This window comes from Pogona vitticeps, chromosome 3 (genome assembly GCF_051106095.1).
Source record: "Pogona vitticeps strain Pit_001003342236 chromosome 3, PviZW2.1, whole genome shotgun sequence".
Classification (NCBI taxonomy): Eukaryota; Metazoa; Chordata; class Lepidosauria; order Squamata; family Agamidae; genus Pogona; species Pogona vitticeps.
This window is the reverse complement of record NC_135785.1, coordinates 241,733,148-241,750,017: the sequence shown is the minus strand read 5'-3', so window position 1 is coordinate 241,750,017 and position 16,870 is coordinate 241,733,148. Positions and strand designations below refer to the sequence as shown.

Below are 16,870 nucleotides of genomic sequence, written 5' to 3'. Positions count from 1 at the left end.
GCTCTAAATAATTGTCAAACGTGCAATCCAGCCCTATGTGTATCTTAACTTGTATTCCATGTCTCCACTACTGTTCTGCTAGGATTTGGAAGTAGCTCTGCTTTTGGAAGCACTGCCACAGGTGCACCATCGTTTGGATTTGGAGCTACAAATAAGCCTTCAGGAAGCCTTAGTGCAGGTTTGTTTTATTCTGAATGTTAAGGTATTTTAAGTCAATCAGCATTAAATGGAACAATAGGGATGTGCTATTCTTTTTTTTTTTTCCTTCCCTTTTTTTTCCTTTTGACTTCAACTCCCAGAATTCCGGCTCACAGACAACTACATTTCACTCACCCAGGAGAAGGATCTTGCTCAAAGGCTCCATGACCTATCTCTGGCCTAACTTCCTGTTAAAAATGGTAGCTGCCCCTTTGTCACCTAAGAATCCTAGAGCACCTTGAGAGGTGTAATGCCAGGTTGTATAGCCTGTATAGAGGGCGCATTCCAAAGAATAACACCTCCCAGGGAGCCCTAGAACTCTCAGGGAGCCTCAAGTGCAGCTTCTTTTTTAAACCAGGAGCTAGGTCCTTCTCCAAAAGAGCAAAAATAGATGTGGGTCTGTGGGTTGAGACTCCTAGAATTTTGCCTAGGGAATTAATAGAGAATTCTGGGAATTGGAATTAAAAAGAAGCATATCGCTATTGAGCCAGCCATCTCAGTCTCTAAAATTCAAATCTTCCATTGATGTCAAATAAAGTTTGGGCAGAAGCTAAGACAGATGGGTTTTAGACGTACTCACCTATTGAATGAACATTTTTAAAGTGCAATTCTATAGATCCAGAATCTTGGATTCACTCTCCTTGTTCAGCATGCTCAGGGAAATCTTAGGCTTCTTCTTAAACACTAGCTGCTTCTCAATTCTACATAGCAAAGGTCTCTTGAAAATGAGAAATAATTGAAAGATATTCCTTGATGTGGCACAGGGATCAATGGCTTAAAGAAAAAAGACAAAATTCTTATGAACAACAGTTACGTGCATGTAGGCTTTTATTTCATTCTTGACCAGCATCTTCAGGAGTGAATTGTAGTGATTCCAGACTTCGACTTTTTATAACTTTGTTCAACAGAAATCTCTTTAGATGTAGCAATACTGTAGTCAGCTACAATTTCCTCTAAATGTTATATATCGCAGTTAGGTTGGGCTAGCTTAACCTTAAATAAAAGTCTAAAGATCTTTTTGCTGATCTAAAAGTTAAAGCTAAGAGAATCCTTGAAAAGTTGATGTGAAATGAGTAAGTTTGAATTAGAAAACATGGCTGACTTTTTATCTGTATGTTAAATATTTTATTTATTTATTTAATTTATATGCCGCCCACACTACCCAAAGGTCAAAGTTGAAACAGGTTGGAAAAGTCAAAGGCCTAAATCCAGTGTAACGTTAGGAGAGAAAAACAGTACATTAGCAAGTTCCTTTTTTTCATTGGCACATGCAGTAGCACAGTTGATTTTGTTACTCTCTGCATCGGCATGATACAGCTTGTGAAAGTGGAACCTGCATCTGATCCTCCCTTCCTTTGTGTATAGTCCAGAGCAAGATGTTTGAAAATGCAACATGATTTGTGCTAGTGCAATAACATAACTCCTAGTCAATGTGAATTGGCTGTGCTTCTGTTGCTATGTTTTCAATACTAGCTTGTTTCAGTTCATCAAAAGAACTCACTACAGTTTGGTTGTAGGTTTTTCGGGCTGTCTGGCCGTGTTCTTAAGGTTGTTCTTCCTAACATTTCACCAGTCTCTGTGGCCATGCAGTTAATTAAGTGGAATGCAACCCACAAAAGGTTTTGGCCTCACACATAATTTAATGTTCTGCGAGACTTTGTAGTATAACATGTGCAACTTGTTCACATTTTCTGTCTTCATTTGGCTATACCAGGATCTATTTTCTGGACTTGTCCTAACCATAGGCTTCTAGTCTGTTTAAGGCAGTGCTTCATTTTATGCCATGTTACATCTAGAAGCGCATACACTCTTCTGACTCACATTTCCTTTTTCTCTTAATGCATATCATGATAAATTTCAGAATTTACTTGGTATCCTGTACTTTAGGCAATACCAGTTCATGACATAATGTGGAAGTTGTCTGCCATCCGCTCCAACCCTTCCCTCTAGGATCTGACACCTCCCCCGGTGCATCTCTCTAGAGAAAATGAAAAAAAAAATTACCCTCCCTCCTCATGTAAAAGTGTGTGTGCTGGTTATTCATTGATTTATTTATTGCACAGAGCAAGGTTAGTGGAACCAAACAGTGTAAGCTGGAATGTGTGAGGAGAAGAAATATGCCCAACTCTTGTGGTGCGATGATTAACTACTTACAACCTGAGTTCAGTCTCAACAGGTTCATGTAGCTGGCTCAAGGTTGACTCAACCTTCCATCTTTCTGAGGTCGGTATTTATTTATTTATTTATTGGACTTATATACCGCGCCATAGTGCTACAAGCACTCTCCGGGCGGTTTACAATTTTAATTATACAGGCTACACATTGCCCCCCCAGCAAGCTGGGTACTCATTTTACCGACCTCGGAAGGATGGAAGGCTGAGTCAACCTTGAGCCGGCTACCTGGGATTTGAACCCCAGGTCGTGAGCACAGTTTTAGCTGCAGTACAGCGTTTTAACCACTGCGCCACGAGGTACCGAGCTTGCTTTAGTAGTGGTGGCGGCAATGCTTTCTTGAGTGTACTAGTAGAATGGACAAGGAGAGACTGGCTTTGAATAAGACATGGTGTTCTTGGTGGAAGGATGGGCATTAGGAAACGATGTCAGCTTTTGGATTCTCCACTTGTAGCTTGGAATCTTGCCTCTGTCCAAAGCAGTGCAACCCATCCTGCCACAATTCCCTTTGCCATTAAAAAAAAAAAATCTGCAGTGCCCTTGGGTCTACTGTTAAAGTAGGCACATTCTCACAATGGAATTGTATGAACTCCCTGAAATGACGGCTGTGTAATATAGGACTACAGTTTCACTCTTAAAAAATTGACTGACTTAGATTAGCACATGGTTGTAGTATCTTCTCACCTGAAAATATTTTCCCCTCCTCTACAAGGCTTCGGCAGTTCGAGTACTTCTGGGTTTAACTTCAGCAACCCTGGCATCACAGCATCTGCTGGCCTGACATTTGGGGTGTCCAATCCGGCATCTGCAGGCTTTGGCACAGGAGGACAACTTCTCCAGCTGAAGAAACCTCCCGCTGGAAACAAAAGGGGGAAAAGATAAAATATGAACGAGGCAGCCGGCTGGGTGGAGGAAAGTTAGGGTCGGAGAAAAATGATGCATCCAGTTAGCTGGTCCTGAAATAATCTATTTTTTTAAGCGGATTCTCTGTGTCCTTGAAGGTTTATAACATTTTGCTACTCCTTTGCATTCTGGTTTATGAAGTGTAATTGTAACAAACAGCTATTTTTTTGCAAATAAGGTTCACATAAGAACTTTTTTTGTCTTTTAGATATGTATTTCATTATTAAGGACTCTGTAAATCCATTTATTTAACATAATGTTAGCAACAGGATATTTTTGTCAACATGCTAAAAACCTTATAGAGAGATGCATATTTGGTTTCTTTGTACAAATAAAGTATATTCTAGTACAAATGATTGAATTCATATCTTCTGTTTCTTGATATGACCTCTTTAAAACTTAGGATCATTTTGTGTATATGTATGTAAATATATACAGTACAAATGCACACTTGTGTACATATAATACATTGCAAAATTAGTCTCATAAGACAGAATGTTTTCCCATTTACATTTGGTTAACCCCTTCAACATAATGTTAACATAGCAAAGACCAATTGCGACATTTACTAATACCCATAGGACACTTGTTTGGTATGTACTTTTCAATTTCTGTTTCCCTTTCAATGCTGTAAATGAAATGGGTGTTCATAAACATTATTTTAAGATTCATTTGATTCAGAATTGTCACTATATCTTTAGGTTACAGGGCTTCAGAAGGATTTTTGAGAGGTGCTAGATGATTCTGAAGTAAACTGTCTGGGTAAACTGTTCCCACAAATAACCAGCTCAGGCAATCTGTGTAACTTAATACTGTAGTTCTTGGGGATGATACAGTTCCACAGTAGAGCATGCTACAGTGCAGAAATAGGTGCTTATTTTTTTTTATCGGCACCATTCCCCCACATTCTGCTGTTTACATGAGCAAGCTAGTATACATTTGCATAAGGCAGGACTATTTGGGAGAAGTTTCACTTCTCCCATGGAAGAGAAACTGAGATATTCTGGCCTTCACCAGACCATTTTAAATGAATAGATAGCATCTCTCTTTCTTGAGTTGATGCTTATCTATCTTCAGGCATAGTAATTTAGCTGTGTGCTTGAGAACACAACTATTCCACATAACAATAGTATGGATCTCATGTTAGGGTTCAGACTGCAGTATCTTTGCTTGTTGATTTGTACAGTATTTCTAACTCACTGGCTGTTTAAAAACAATAGCAACAGGAACATTTATTGCCTTAAATGAGGAGCTATAGTCATAATCCTTGAATGTCTTTGCCGGGCCAGATCCCATTCATTTCAGCAGGGCTTGAGCCAAGCCACCTCTTCATAAGTTAGCCTTTCTGACCATTGCTGTGTGTGTATGTTTGCATTTATGTCTACGTACAAATAATTTTGGTGAAGTCTAGCTTTTTTTTTTACACTATATTTTGTATATAACTCAAGTTAATTTTCATCTACACACTTTCAGATAAAAAACAGTACGCACATAATTTTTGATTTTGAAGTTGGCTGCTTTCAGTTCTTGAGTTCTATTTTTGTAAGTTACGGCTGTTTTGTCAAATGCTAAAAAGTTATCTGGCAGATATGTGAGTCTTGAATGTGACAGGTTCAAAAGTAAGGGAAATAGTGCAGGTTTTTTTCACCTTTGTACACATGTATTAATGGCATCTGAAGTATAAGCACTTTTTTAAAAAGAAGCTTTTAAACTTGTCAGGAATAAGGGAAGCTTAAAACATTTTCTGACCACAGTTTTTTTAAAATTTCTGTTGGGCTTCAGTTAACAAATCTGATATATGTATGTTATTGCTTTTTAGAGGATTGAAATGTTGAACCACTAAATTTCCTTGGTGTACATAGTCTGAGCCTATTTTTTAAAACTGTGTTGCTGTCTTTGTCCTTATGTGCAGCATTTGTTCTTCCAATAATAAAATTGTTTGAAGTGAGTCATGTTATTATTTCTGGTTTGTTTTATTTCCCCTAAATTGTGATCTCCTTCCCCACCCCCACCCCACATGGAGTGGAAATCAATAAGTTTGATTCAAACAAGATGATTCTTCTGTCTGCATCTGTTTTAGTTAATGTAACACGTGAATCAGACCATCTCTGGATTTAGGTTGCACCAATTCCCCTTTCTCACAGTGAAAAGATGTGCTGTCACAATACTTGGAATGGCTGCTGGTGGATGTTCATTAAATGGGATTTTGATCACAGGACTAAATCCAACTGTTGCCTTGCAAACATGCACTGGGAGTGAAAGATGAGCATTTCTCCCTGTTGCTTCCCACCTGCGTATCCCAGCAACTTTTTATTTATGGTATTTATTTATTTAATTTATATGCCGCCCACTCTACCCAAAGGTCTCTGGGCGGCTTACAACAATTTTGGCTTTGCACAATGCTCTAGGGCTGAGCCATTACAGGGTAGTGGTCCAAAAAAGTGGGCCAGCAGGGTTCCCCCTGGCCCACATTCTTTCCCATAATGCCTCAGGCCTGAACCCCTAGGGTTAAGGCATTATTTGAAGACTTGGCAAAGGAGTAGATAGGATTTGTAAGCAGATGGCAAAAACGCATTGCTGTTATCCTCTACTGCCTTCCCCATGAATGTTTTGAGACTCGGTGGTAGCACGAGACGGTGCCAGTGCTTCTCTTCCAGCCTCAGTTGGCAGGAGCGCTTATGCCAGTGCTATAGAGCAGACCCACTAAATGAGCAGGATTTGTTTGCTCAACATGTCACTTGAGTGGTTCTACTAGTCAGTCATTGTTCAGTCTCCAACTAGTTTATTTTGTTTCTTCAGAGTGGTATATTTGACCTTGTACTAACCATTGATATTAAAGAGGTAGAATTATACTGAGATGGTATTTGAGATGTGTTAATTCCTTTCACATCACAAGGTAAAATACATGCTTCTATTTTTAGTTTCAACTCGGCATTTGGAACTATGAATCAAAATATGAATGAGTTTGTATCAGTTTTTGCTTTAACCATTCGCTGATGCAACATATCAAAAAAGATGTAAACTGTTAGACATTGGCTTAGTTTGGTTGTCTGAGTAAAGGAAGCCATGGCCTTTGGTTTGCAGGCCCTGAACAGAGCTATTAATGATAATGGCCTTCTGGAGGTTTTTAATTCACCATTTGAGCTGCCACCAGTCTCACTGTTGGGGAAAAGTGGCACATAAATGCAATAAATAAGTTGGAATTGACTTGACAGAATATATCAGCAATGATTTTAGTACCTTTAGTACAGCTTCACCTGATTAAAGTACCTAATCTGTGTTCTTGAATGAGGGTTTTGATGTGTGGGGCAGGTATGCCTTAGTGACTTGGTTTGTGATTCATTCGTTCATTTGTTCATTTTACCTACTTCCATCCAGTGTGGTTTACTAACTAAGGATTAAAAATGGTCACTTTCCCCATGTAGCATGAGCTGTGCTATTTGGGGGATGAAAATAGCTGTCCTCCACACCTGGAGGGCACCAGCTTGAAGAAAGCTGAGTGAGGGTATTACTGATTCTCCTTTCGGTTGAACTGAATTATCCTATTAAAGGGAGGGGATTTCAGCTGTAGAGGATTTAACTTTTTTATGCAGAGTATATGGAACATTTAAGTGGCAGGGAGAGGAATTCTGACATTTCTGTTATAAATGGAGGTTTGTTCACAAGATGACTATTTTTTCGGCTTTGCAAAATGTCTGCCCTGTGTTTTCCGGACCCATGCTTTGCAGGGCAGCCATTTTTACAGCTGATCGGCGCTCGCAAAATGGCTTCCCTATGGGCGATCTTCGCTGGACGAGGAGGTATTTTCCCCATCGGAACGCATTAAACCGGGTTTCAATGCATTCCAATGGGGAAAGGGTTTTCGCATGACGATTTCGCTAAACATCTATTTCAATGGGACGGATGATCATCGTCATGCGGGGCACCACTGTTTGTCAGTGTGATTGTATAATAGCAAAATTCACCAGCATAAAAAAAAGTTTAGATTTATGGACAGAGCTTCTGCTAACCTGTTAGAATAACTTTTTTCCAGAGAGAAAACTACCATGCTGCATTATCAGGATTCTTGCAAATCATCTCCTTTTAGGAATAGCTTGCCCTGGAGCTGGCATGCATGTATTTTATAATAACAAATCTACAATAAACCCTCCTTAAGGTCATGCGGCCAGTGGTTATTTGAATTCTAACCATTTTGGCCGCAGTCTTCTGTCCTATACTTATACAGTAAAAGTAATATTTTGATGTGCTAGTAGATCAAAATAAGCTATTGTTTTAGCCATTTCCGTTGTGAATTAGAGCTGTGTATCTTCAAAAATCAGTACATTTTCCCAATGCTGCTTGTTCTTTCAGCTTGAGATGTATTTTCTTCTCCAGCTATTAATTGAAACTACAAGCAAAGCTGCAATAATGGATTCTGCTTTGTTGAAACTACTGTATTTGCTGGCGGATAAGATGACTTTTTTGGCCCAAAAAAATGCCTCCAAGTGGGGGGGGTCGTCTTATACGCCGGGTGCACTTCAGTTGGGCCAGAAAGGAGCCGCCGCCATTGAGTGAGTGATGCGGGGCCGCTCCGGCCAGGGATGAAGGCAGGCGGGTGGGCGGTCCAGACGGAGGAAGGGAAGCAGAGCTGGCCATGCCTGAGTGGCCAGAGCCCGCCGCAGGGCTGCCTGCCGCCCCGCACCACTGAGCCAGCTGCTCGCCTGCCCGCCGCCAGAGAGCCACTTCCCCTCGTCCTCCGCTGCCGCCGCCCATCTGGCCGCTTCCCCTCCTCCTTGCCCTCCTCGTCGCCAGCCATGAACTTCCAGGGCGGACCCGGGCAGAGCCCTGGGCAGCTGGCGCCGGCGCCACAGCAGAGCCGTCCACTCTATATTTTGAGTGCAAATGTTGGGGGGTCTTATACACCCAGTCGTCTTGTACACCAGCAAATACGGTATTTGAAACCTTAAATAGAATTATTGGAATGAGTTGCTCATTCTCTTCAGTTTGTATTAGGATAAGATAATTAAATGTTTGTGTTTTATTTCAATGGAGATAATCCAGAAATCCACAGTGAATCTCGTCTTCAACCACCTGCTTCAGACGAATTGATGCGGAGGTCCTCACTGAAAAATGCCCCAGGTTAGCACATTTCTCTGAAACCACTTCTTTAGATCTTAACCATGCCCTCAGCTCCTATGCAATTAATGCGTGGAATGTTTTTCATTGTACAAAGTTTTTCAAGTCATACGTAACTTTCCCAATAATATTGTAAGAATGGGCAGATTAAGAAATCTTGTTTTGCTGAAATTTTCTTGATGGACTTCACAAATGGTTGGAGACTTTTTACCCATGTCTTTCCCAGTCAAAGACAACACTGTCATAAAATCCAAACAGGTATACTGTATTAAGTATTATCTCTTAGTATTAACAATACATCATACCAAAGCATAGTATACATACTTGGATTGCGCGCATGCACATGCATGCGCGTGCACACACACACACACATTATATATAGTTCCAGCTATGTGACCTGAGGGGCCAAGCCTTGAAAACATAGTTTTGAAGGATAAATCATATTTTATATATAATATTTAACTTAAAATGGAATTCCTTAAACTTATCAGATTTTCAGAGCAGTTTTTCACAACTCCCATAGTTTACAAACTGGCTTGCTTTGTTTTGTGATTGGTCTTTGGAAGGTAAAAAGGGTCTTTGTTTGCAAGTATGATCGCTGAATCATGGAATTCTGCCTGAATTATGTCTCTGGGACACTTAATAGAAATCAGTTTCTAAGGACAGACCTCCTGTTTGGTGCTGAGAACCTGCTGAGCTATACTTCATAAGGGAACAGATGATGGGGTTGTTCAATTAAGGTTGGAAAGGTATGTGGAAGTCCTTTACTCCAGTTCCCTGGCAGCATATAGAAATGTTGCAAGTATAGCTATTGTGGGCTAATTTCAAGTTTGTGAACTACTTTTTTTAAAATACTAAAACTCCTAGACACACTCCCTGCAGCTTTCTTTATTTCATCAATACAGCCTAGGACAGTGTATGAGCCATTTTGTTGCTGCTGTTGGACAATTTTCATTCCAGCTAAAGTAGAACAATTGAAATACTTGGACTTTTAAGTCAACACAAATATAAGTCAGTTTGTTCTGTTTGCTGTTGTCTGGTTTTATACTTTGTCTGATTATGCTATTCTGTCATTTTATACATACACCTCCCAGAATAGTGCTGTGCAAGAATGGAGTGGTATATAAATGCTGTGAATAAAATAATATAAATAAACAAGCCAGCCAGCCCACCCGCCAGCCCATTTATTTTAATGAGTCTCCTTTAGTCAGGACTCAGATACTTGCCAGTGGCCACAATTCTATTGCCAAGTTATGCCTGCATTGGAGAAATTCTATAATTCTTGGTGGAAAAATTGTAACTCATTTAACAATGTGCTGGTTGTGTTCCTGAACATGCACCTGGATATGGAACTAGATGGACCCGGGACAGCCCAGCAATTTGTTAGTGAGTGGCAGTTTGCCATCAAGAGTTATGTGACTGACCATACACAGGAATAAATTGGCACCAGAAGACACTTCTTAATTTGGTAAAACTATTTTTTTAAAAAAATTGACACAAAATTAGCATTGTAGTTTAAGAGTGCATTCATTGTGTGGTAAAACACTCCAGGTCCTAAGGAATGGTGAGAAAGCCTTTTCAAAGCAAAGAAAAGTTAGGGGTTATCTGCGAATGCAGATAGAGCCAAATAACTCAATGATCTGAATGAATATAAATCAGGATCATATCTGAGCATCTTATTTTTGTAAATATACTTGTCATGAAATGATTCTGCTGGATTCTCACATTTGGTCTGCTAGTGTCAAAATAACACGTTGATTCACAGAAAGGTGTGTTTCATGGCAGAACTGATTAGTTTGTTCTGATTACAATGTATTCCATGTATTAGTAAAAAGAAAAAGAATTAAAATGCGGAGGAATTTTGTGTGCATTTCGCAACCATTCTGTTTTTCTGTCTGACCACTAGGTGTCAATATGTACCTGGTATTTTTTTTTTCCATGTTCACAGATACACAGGCTGCCCCCATTGGAAATATTAGTGCCCAGCCATGCAAACTTATTTGCTTCAAACGATTCTGAGCTGCTCCAAAGCTACCACAGATTTTTCCACTTTGCTTTTATTTATTTTTTTGCATACTTCACAGTACTCTGCAAGAACAGCACACAATTTTGTAATGTGTCAGTGGCTACACTTTGTGTGCTTTTATTCGCCATAAACATGATCTCCATCACACATCACGGCTGCTGATGGAGGAAGAAACAACACACAGGGAATCCCTGTGTATATATATTCTCCTGGGTATATATTTTTTTTTCCTGGAAACAGCCAAAGGGACGGGTGTGTTTTCTTTAACTGAATCAGAGCAGAAGAGCAGATGCTTAGTCTCCTCTCCCAAAAAAAACTGCTGATTGCCCAACAGCAGTGTGTGCATGCAAGTGAGACAGAGAATGAGTTTGATTTGGGAAATGGCACAATAGAGAAGAATTAAATCCCTTTTTCCTCCAGCCACCAGTTTAGGAGTGGTCCAGATGCTTTTCAGTTAAATAATCTACAGAGGGAAGTCTCCTTGAGCTCCTGGGAAAAATATGCCTCTTGGCAGTATAACTAAAGAGCATTCCACTGCCATAGATCTTAATTTATCCTTTGGCCTCTGGGGTCAGTCTGTCTGCTCCATGGCAGTAGCTCTGTTAGGCTTTGGTAGCAAAGGATGTCTTGTAGCATCTTAAAAAAAAGATGCTACAAGTTTTCATGGATGGCAGGTCACTTATTAGATGTATGTGTCATAGTCCACATTGGGTTATGCCCAAACATGGTTTGTTAGCCTTAAGTCAATGCAAGACTCTTTTAATATATGGTTGAATAGGCACAATGTATGGTTGAATAGGGTTAATTTCATACATAATGGAGGCCCCGAGCTGACATTCTGTTATTAAAGTCAAGCATCATCTTTGCTTTTACTGTTGTTTATCTTGCCTACCTTCCTGCAGCTTGGAGTCGTGTATATGTTCCTTAGAATTATCTCTGTGGACCTTACCTTGTGAGATAGTTTAAGGTAACCCTCTGGGTGTTCAAACCTGGAGACATAGTCCACCATTCTAGCTACTGTGCTTACTCTACGGGAGGAGATTTTGAATGGAGAAATAGCAAAGGGGAGGAATGATTCACCCTTCTGCTGTCTGCAGTTCAGATTCTCATCTACAAACTTCATCTGGCTTGTGGGCTTCTAATTAAACCTAGAGCACAGGAGTGAGGGGAGAGAATGGCACAGGGAGCCTCAGAGTTGCAAAGCGGCAGGCGGAATGGATTGAACACTCAGTTTTCTCCTACGCTGCTTCTCCATTCAGGTTAACCCTTCATCACCATATATATATATGCTAACTTTCTAAAAAATAATGTCAGCGCTATGCATTGCCGCAATACATTTGGTTAGTTCTTCAAATGGAGAACATTCTTACTACAGATTATAGGCTGGGAGTGCATCGTTGAATGCCTTCCTCCTGCTACCACTAGTGGCACACCAGTGATAAGAATTTAATAAATGACGTACAGCAGGGTGGGAAAAGTACAGCTGAGCAACTGCCATCAACCTTGCCCAGCATAAGCAGTGGTGAGGGATGCCAAGAACGGAAGCCCAGAAGCATCTTGGAGGCTATATTGTACTCGTTAGAACGTCCCTTGGAGGGGGGGATGTACCGTTTGAATGGGAAGGAAACCCTCTACCATTGCCTTCCCCACCGTGGTGTCCCTTTCCTGACTGTTATTGAATGGTAGCCTAGCACATCCAAAGGACACACCTGCTCAAATAATATCTGCCTGGAATCTTGGGTTTGTCTGCTACTTCCATTTGCAACTGGCCGCTTGAAGAATTTTGTCCAGATTGAAAACGTCCTTGCAATTTTCCCAACTCAGGTGCCGCAAGAGATATTCTGCAAACAATTATGTCCACTGTAGTCCAGTAACTGCTCATTACTGGAACTCCAATTCACCCCTATCTCTTAGTATAGGTCTTTCAACAGTGTGCAATTAATGTTTAACGAAATATTGACTAAAATGTCATCAAGAGCAAGAGTAAGTTCAGTGGTGGAAGAGAATACATTAGGAGTTACTGGGCTTCCCTTTGCTGAACGTGTTTAAGCAGATGTTTGATGGCAGTGATGCTATGGTTGCATTATTCCTAAAGGGATCAGGGGTTGCACAAGAGGAATGTTACAACCCCTTCCAACTCTGATTCTAAGACAACTTTCCCCAACCAGTTGGCCACACTGACTGTTAATGATGAGAGGTGTAGTTAAGACATCTAGGACTGGACACCTAGGATTCTCCACCAGATTGGAGAAATCTCATGACCTGAAATGCTCCATCCAGTGAGGCATAGAAACAACATTTTGCAGTTGTTAGAGATGGCTGTGGAGAGAGAGATCGAAGTCGTCAATCTTACTGAGTATCAAAATTAGGGTGGCCAGATCCCATTCTCTGAGATTCAGGATCAAAGACTGAGCCCAGCAGTCTAGATCATTATGATGTCATAGAAGTTAGGCAAACAAAGTCAGACTGGTGGAACACATTGAATCTATAGACATGAGACCAGAATATGAACAACACGGAACTAAGCAGCAATTCAGAGCCAACTGAGACAAGCTTTTTAATTTTCTCGGGTGGCAACAAAATCTGCCCAGCTGTACTGCAGCCTTTGTTGAGTTTTTATGGGCCCTATGCTAGGGATGGTGCATATTTCCAGGCTGTGTGCTGCTGCTGGGCGTGGAAGGGCTTGTACAACTATAAGTCTCACAAGTCATGTTCTGGTGCTGAGATGCACATGCATCTCAGTATATTCCCTCCCTCTGAGATTTGTCTCCTGTCCTAGAGATCTAGGAAAGCACTGCAATTCCCTGAGACTCCAGTTGGTGTCCAGAGAACGAACGAACAAACCCAAATTACATTATGGGATCTGTCTCTAGTATTCTTTTTCTTTTTGCTCCAGGCCTCACTAAACGGCGGTCACCTACAATGGTAAGGCTTAGCACCATCTTGGAAAATGGTGAGGTGACATCCAAATTCCAAGGTTGACCAGTGGCTTCTGGGAATCATACAGTTCATCTCCTGTGCATGCCAAGGGCCAGGCTCCCCATCATCATCACTGCTACCATCTTGGTTTGAATACAGAACTGCTTGGTTACAAGGCTGGTCATTGTCTCCACTCTTTTTTCGGAATCGTTCCTATGTCAGTTTGGGATATTGATTCATTATTACATTAATAAAGCTAACACGGACCCAGTGGATTGGTGCCGCCGCCCCCCCCGCCTCCATTGCAGCCTGGCCCACTTTAGTGTCTTCAAGTAACCTGCATCAATTAATAAATACCTATGTCTAGGCCATTGAAAAGCTTCCCCTGACTTATCTGTATTTAGCAGTTGTTCCCCATATAGTACGGCCTGTAGGTCTGCCTGCTGGAAGTGAGGGAGTTGGGAGTGATGGCAGAGCCTCTTACGTGGGTGGGGGGTATATGCTGCAAAAGACCATGGTATGCTTTCAGAAAACTCCAAGGGCATAGATCTATTGGCAGTTGTAGGCCTCAAAATGAAGTGTTCTAGGAACAATAATATGAGCCGGTGTAGGTCACTGGGCTGCAACACTTGTCTGCAATGTTAGGAACTAGGCATTAAAATTTCACTGTGCTGTCAAGGAGAGGGAGTATTCACGACCTGCCTCCTGTCTGCCTTCGGGCAAGCTGCACAGTTCCAGAGCACTACCAGAAGCAGAAGGGACTGGTAATAACTGGAAAGCCCTGGGAGGTTTTGCATCAGGTGGAACATAATGATTACTGGTGTCAGGTGCAGCCCTTGGATCTGCTAGATCAAAACCCCTTCCTCTTTTGCAGAGACTCCAGAATCGGGCCCATCATCAATACTAATATGGAAATAGTATGCTTAATCACCTCACTGATTTCAGTGGGTAGGCAGAATGCAAAATAAAGGTCTAAAGCAGTTCGAAAGCATGCAAATGCAAGTAGATAAATAGGTACCACCTCAGTGGGAAGGTAAAACAGTGTTCTCTAGTCACGCTGGCCACGTGACCACGGAAGCTGTCTTCGGACAAGCGCTGGCTCTATGGCTTGAAAACGGGATGAGCACCGCCCCCTAAAGTCAGACATGACTGGACTGAAAATGTCAAGGGGAATCTTTACCTTTATCTGTTTAGAGGAAAACACACACAAGCTTTGGAAGCAATGGGTTGCTTACCACTTTACTTTCTACAAGCTAGATGGAATCGCTTTGTTCAATGCAAAAGCGATGGAGACTACATGAAAAGTGGTCATCTGAGAATGTGGCTCTTGTTAAGTGTTCCCATGCCTCCAGCTGACAGCTGCTGTTCTTAGGAAAGAAAAGACATAGTTATTTCCCATGTGGAAGACCTTTTACTGCTGAAGAGTCAAACCCACCATTACTGTAATTTTAAACAGCCATCTTCTCTTCAGCAGTTCTGCTGAAGAGGCTCCAGGTGCTTGCAGACAGGAGTCTACTTGAGGCTGGCATATTCTCCTAGGGAGAGGCATAGGGATAATGTAGGTCTTAGCGTTTGTGGTTGTGTGCCCCAGCTGGTTCCTCGTAGCTTTAAGAGAATATGATTCATTGTGGAGACCTTTTACTGCTGAAGAGACAAACCCACCATTAATTTTAAACAGCCATCTTCTCTTCAGCAGTTCTGCCCTAGGCTAAAGATTAAGTATGGTTCTTTCCCACACATACATGTCATTTCTTTGGGTCTCCCAACAGTTCCTATCTATAATGAAGCAGAATTAGAGGTCTGTGACTTATGTTTCAGGAATGTTTGTTTTTTTTTCCAACCTATTGCTTTATTTTAATAATTGCATCTGACATAAAGTCTTTAAATTAGCTAAGGGCTAGATTAAATTTCAGTGGTGTTAATTTCAAAGATTAAGGCACTGTTGAAATTAATTTTAAATTGCAGCTGAATTTATGTTAGTTTAACTCAAGGCCATCCTGCATCTATTCTGTGGATAAACAGATGACCTCATTTCCAAGTGCCCTCAATTTTACACCTTTCATAAGCACTGAGATGGCTTAATAAAACAAAATCTGTGTCTTCCCTCAGCCCTCCGCCTTCAATTTCAGATATATCTGCAATTAGAAAAACAGCTCAGTAACAGTATATCTGGGTGGGGTGGGAGGAATACTTGCCCTCAAAATTAAATTAGAATTTTTACATACAATATCTGCAGTAAGGGAATACCTCTACTAGGACCAAATAAAATGCCACATAATAGTGAGCAATCTCTTATTATAGACAGTGATTATAAAAGCAGGTTTATCAGAGATGTCGACATTAAATGCCACAGTGGAAAACTCTCCAAGATAATGGAAGAAGAAGTTAACACTAATATTATATTTAAATTACTGATTCAGTATTTTGACAAAAAATTGTGACATTTTCCAAGAAAAAAAGATAACAAAATCACAGAAGGTGTATTTTAAAATGTTACTTAATAGTCCATTGCTAACCCTTGTTTTTTGCTAGCAGTTATTGCTAATCATGTAGCATTTCTAATTTACAAGCTGTTTTATACAGGGGTGCCTCGACTTACGAATGCTCCTACCTACAAACATTTCGATGTACAAACAGCTCCAGCCACAAAATTTTGCTTCTACTTGTGAACGGAGCTTCAACATACAAACTGAAAAAAGCAGGGGAAAACAGTGAGTGGCGAAGAGGCTGCTTCTTTGTAGCTCTTTCACTCCAATGGTTAGGAAAAGGGAGGGTCAACCTCCCGGGCTTCTGCCAGCGGGAGGCAAGCTGCCAGACCATCCCGGCCATGCTCAGCCTCCTGGAGGCCTCCCGGCGGCAGTGGAGCCCGGGCCGGGCTTCCACTGCCGCTGCTCTGATGGGCTTCCACCACTGCTGCCCTTCCCAATCTCTGATTTCTGACATCCTGGACTGACCCTGATTAGGATAATCTGATACTGCTGATTGGCAGTAAATGGTGGATTGAAAAAGAAATAGAAAGAAATGCATACATTTATTCACTTCTAGTGTGTCCTTTTCTCTCTAATCTCATTTAATATTATCTCTTTACTACCTCATTTCTCTATGCATCTGGAACCTGCTGGATACATCTGATACAGTGATTGTAAGCATCTGCCCTAGTGAATGTATTGAACCACTAAGATTCTCTGTTGCTGTTGTCTTTCTGCAGTGGATTTACATAGGTCTTCACCTGGGATTTGTTTTATACCACTGACTCAAGCCACAATGGTCAGCTAATGCAATTATCTTTTGAACTTGATCAGTGTCCATACTGACGAGGCTTTGTTAACTGCAATCACAAAAGCTGACTAGGGGATTCTGGGTGTTACAATCGAGAACTTCTCAATTCAACACCCTTCTCAAGTTTTGTATAATATTGGGCAACACTCTACACATCAGTGGTTCCCAAAGTTGGGTCCCCAGCTTGTTCTTGGACTAAAACTCCCCACAAGCCTCCACCCCTAGCTGTGCTAGCCAGGATTCCTGGGAGATGTACTC

General features: G+C 41.1%; 1 protein-coding gene across 2 annotated transcripts in view; it reads left to right on the top strand.

Annotated features, from left to right (window-relative positions):
• The window catches only part of NUP58 (nucleoporin 58), a 28,377-nt gene extending 23,156 nt beyond the window's left edge, over positions 1–5,221 (top strand). For both annotated transcript variants that reach the window (XM_020788544.3, XM_020788541.3), the window contains 2 exons: positions 83–178; positions 3,083–5,221. In XM_020788544.3, the coding sequence (XP_020644203.3) occupies positions 83–178; positions 3,083–3,252 (266 nt within the window). In that variant the 3' untranslated portion in view covers positions 3,253–5,221. The remainder of the gene's footprint in view (positions 1–82; positions 179–3,082) is intronic.
• Positions 5,222–16,870: the final 11,649 nt, after the last annotated feature.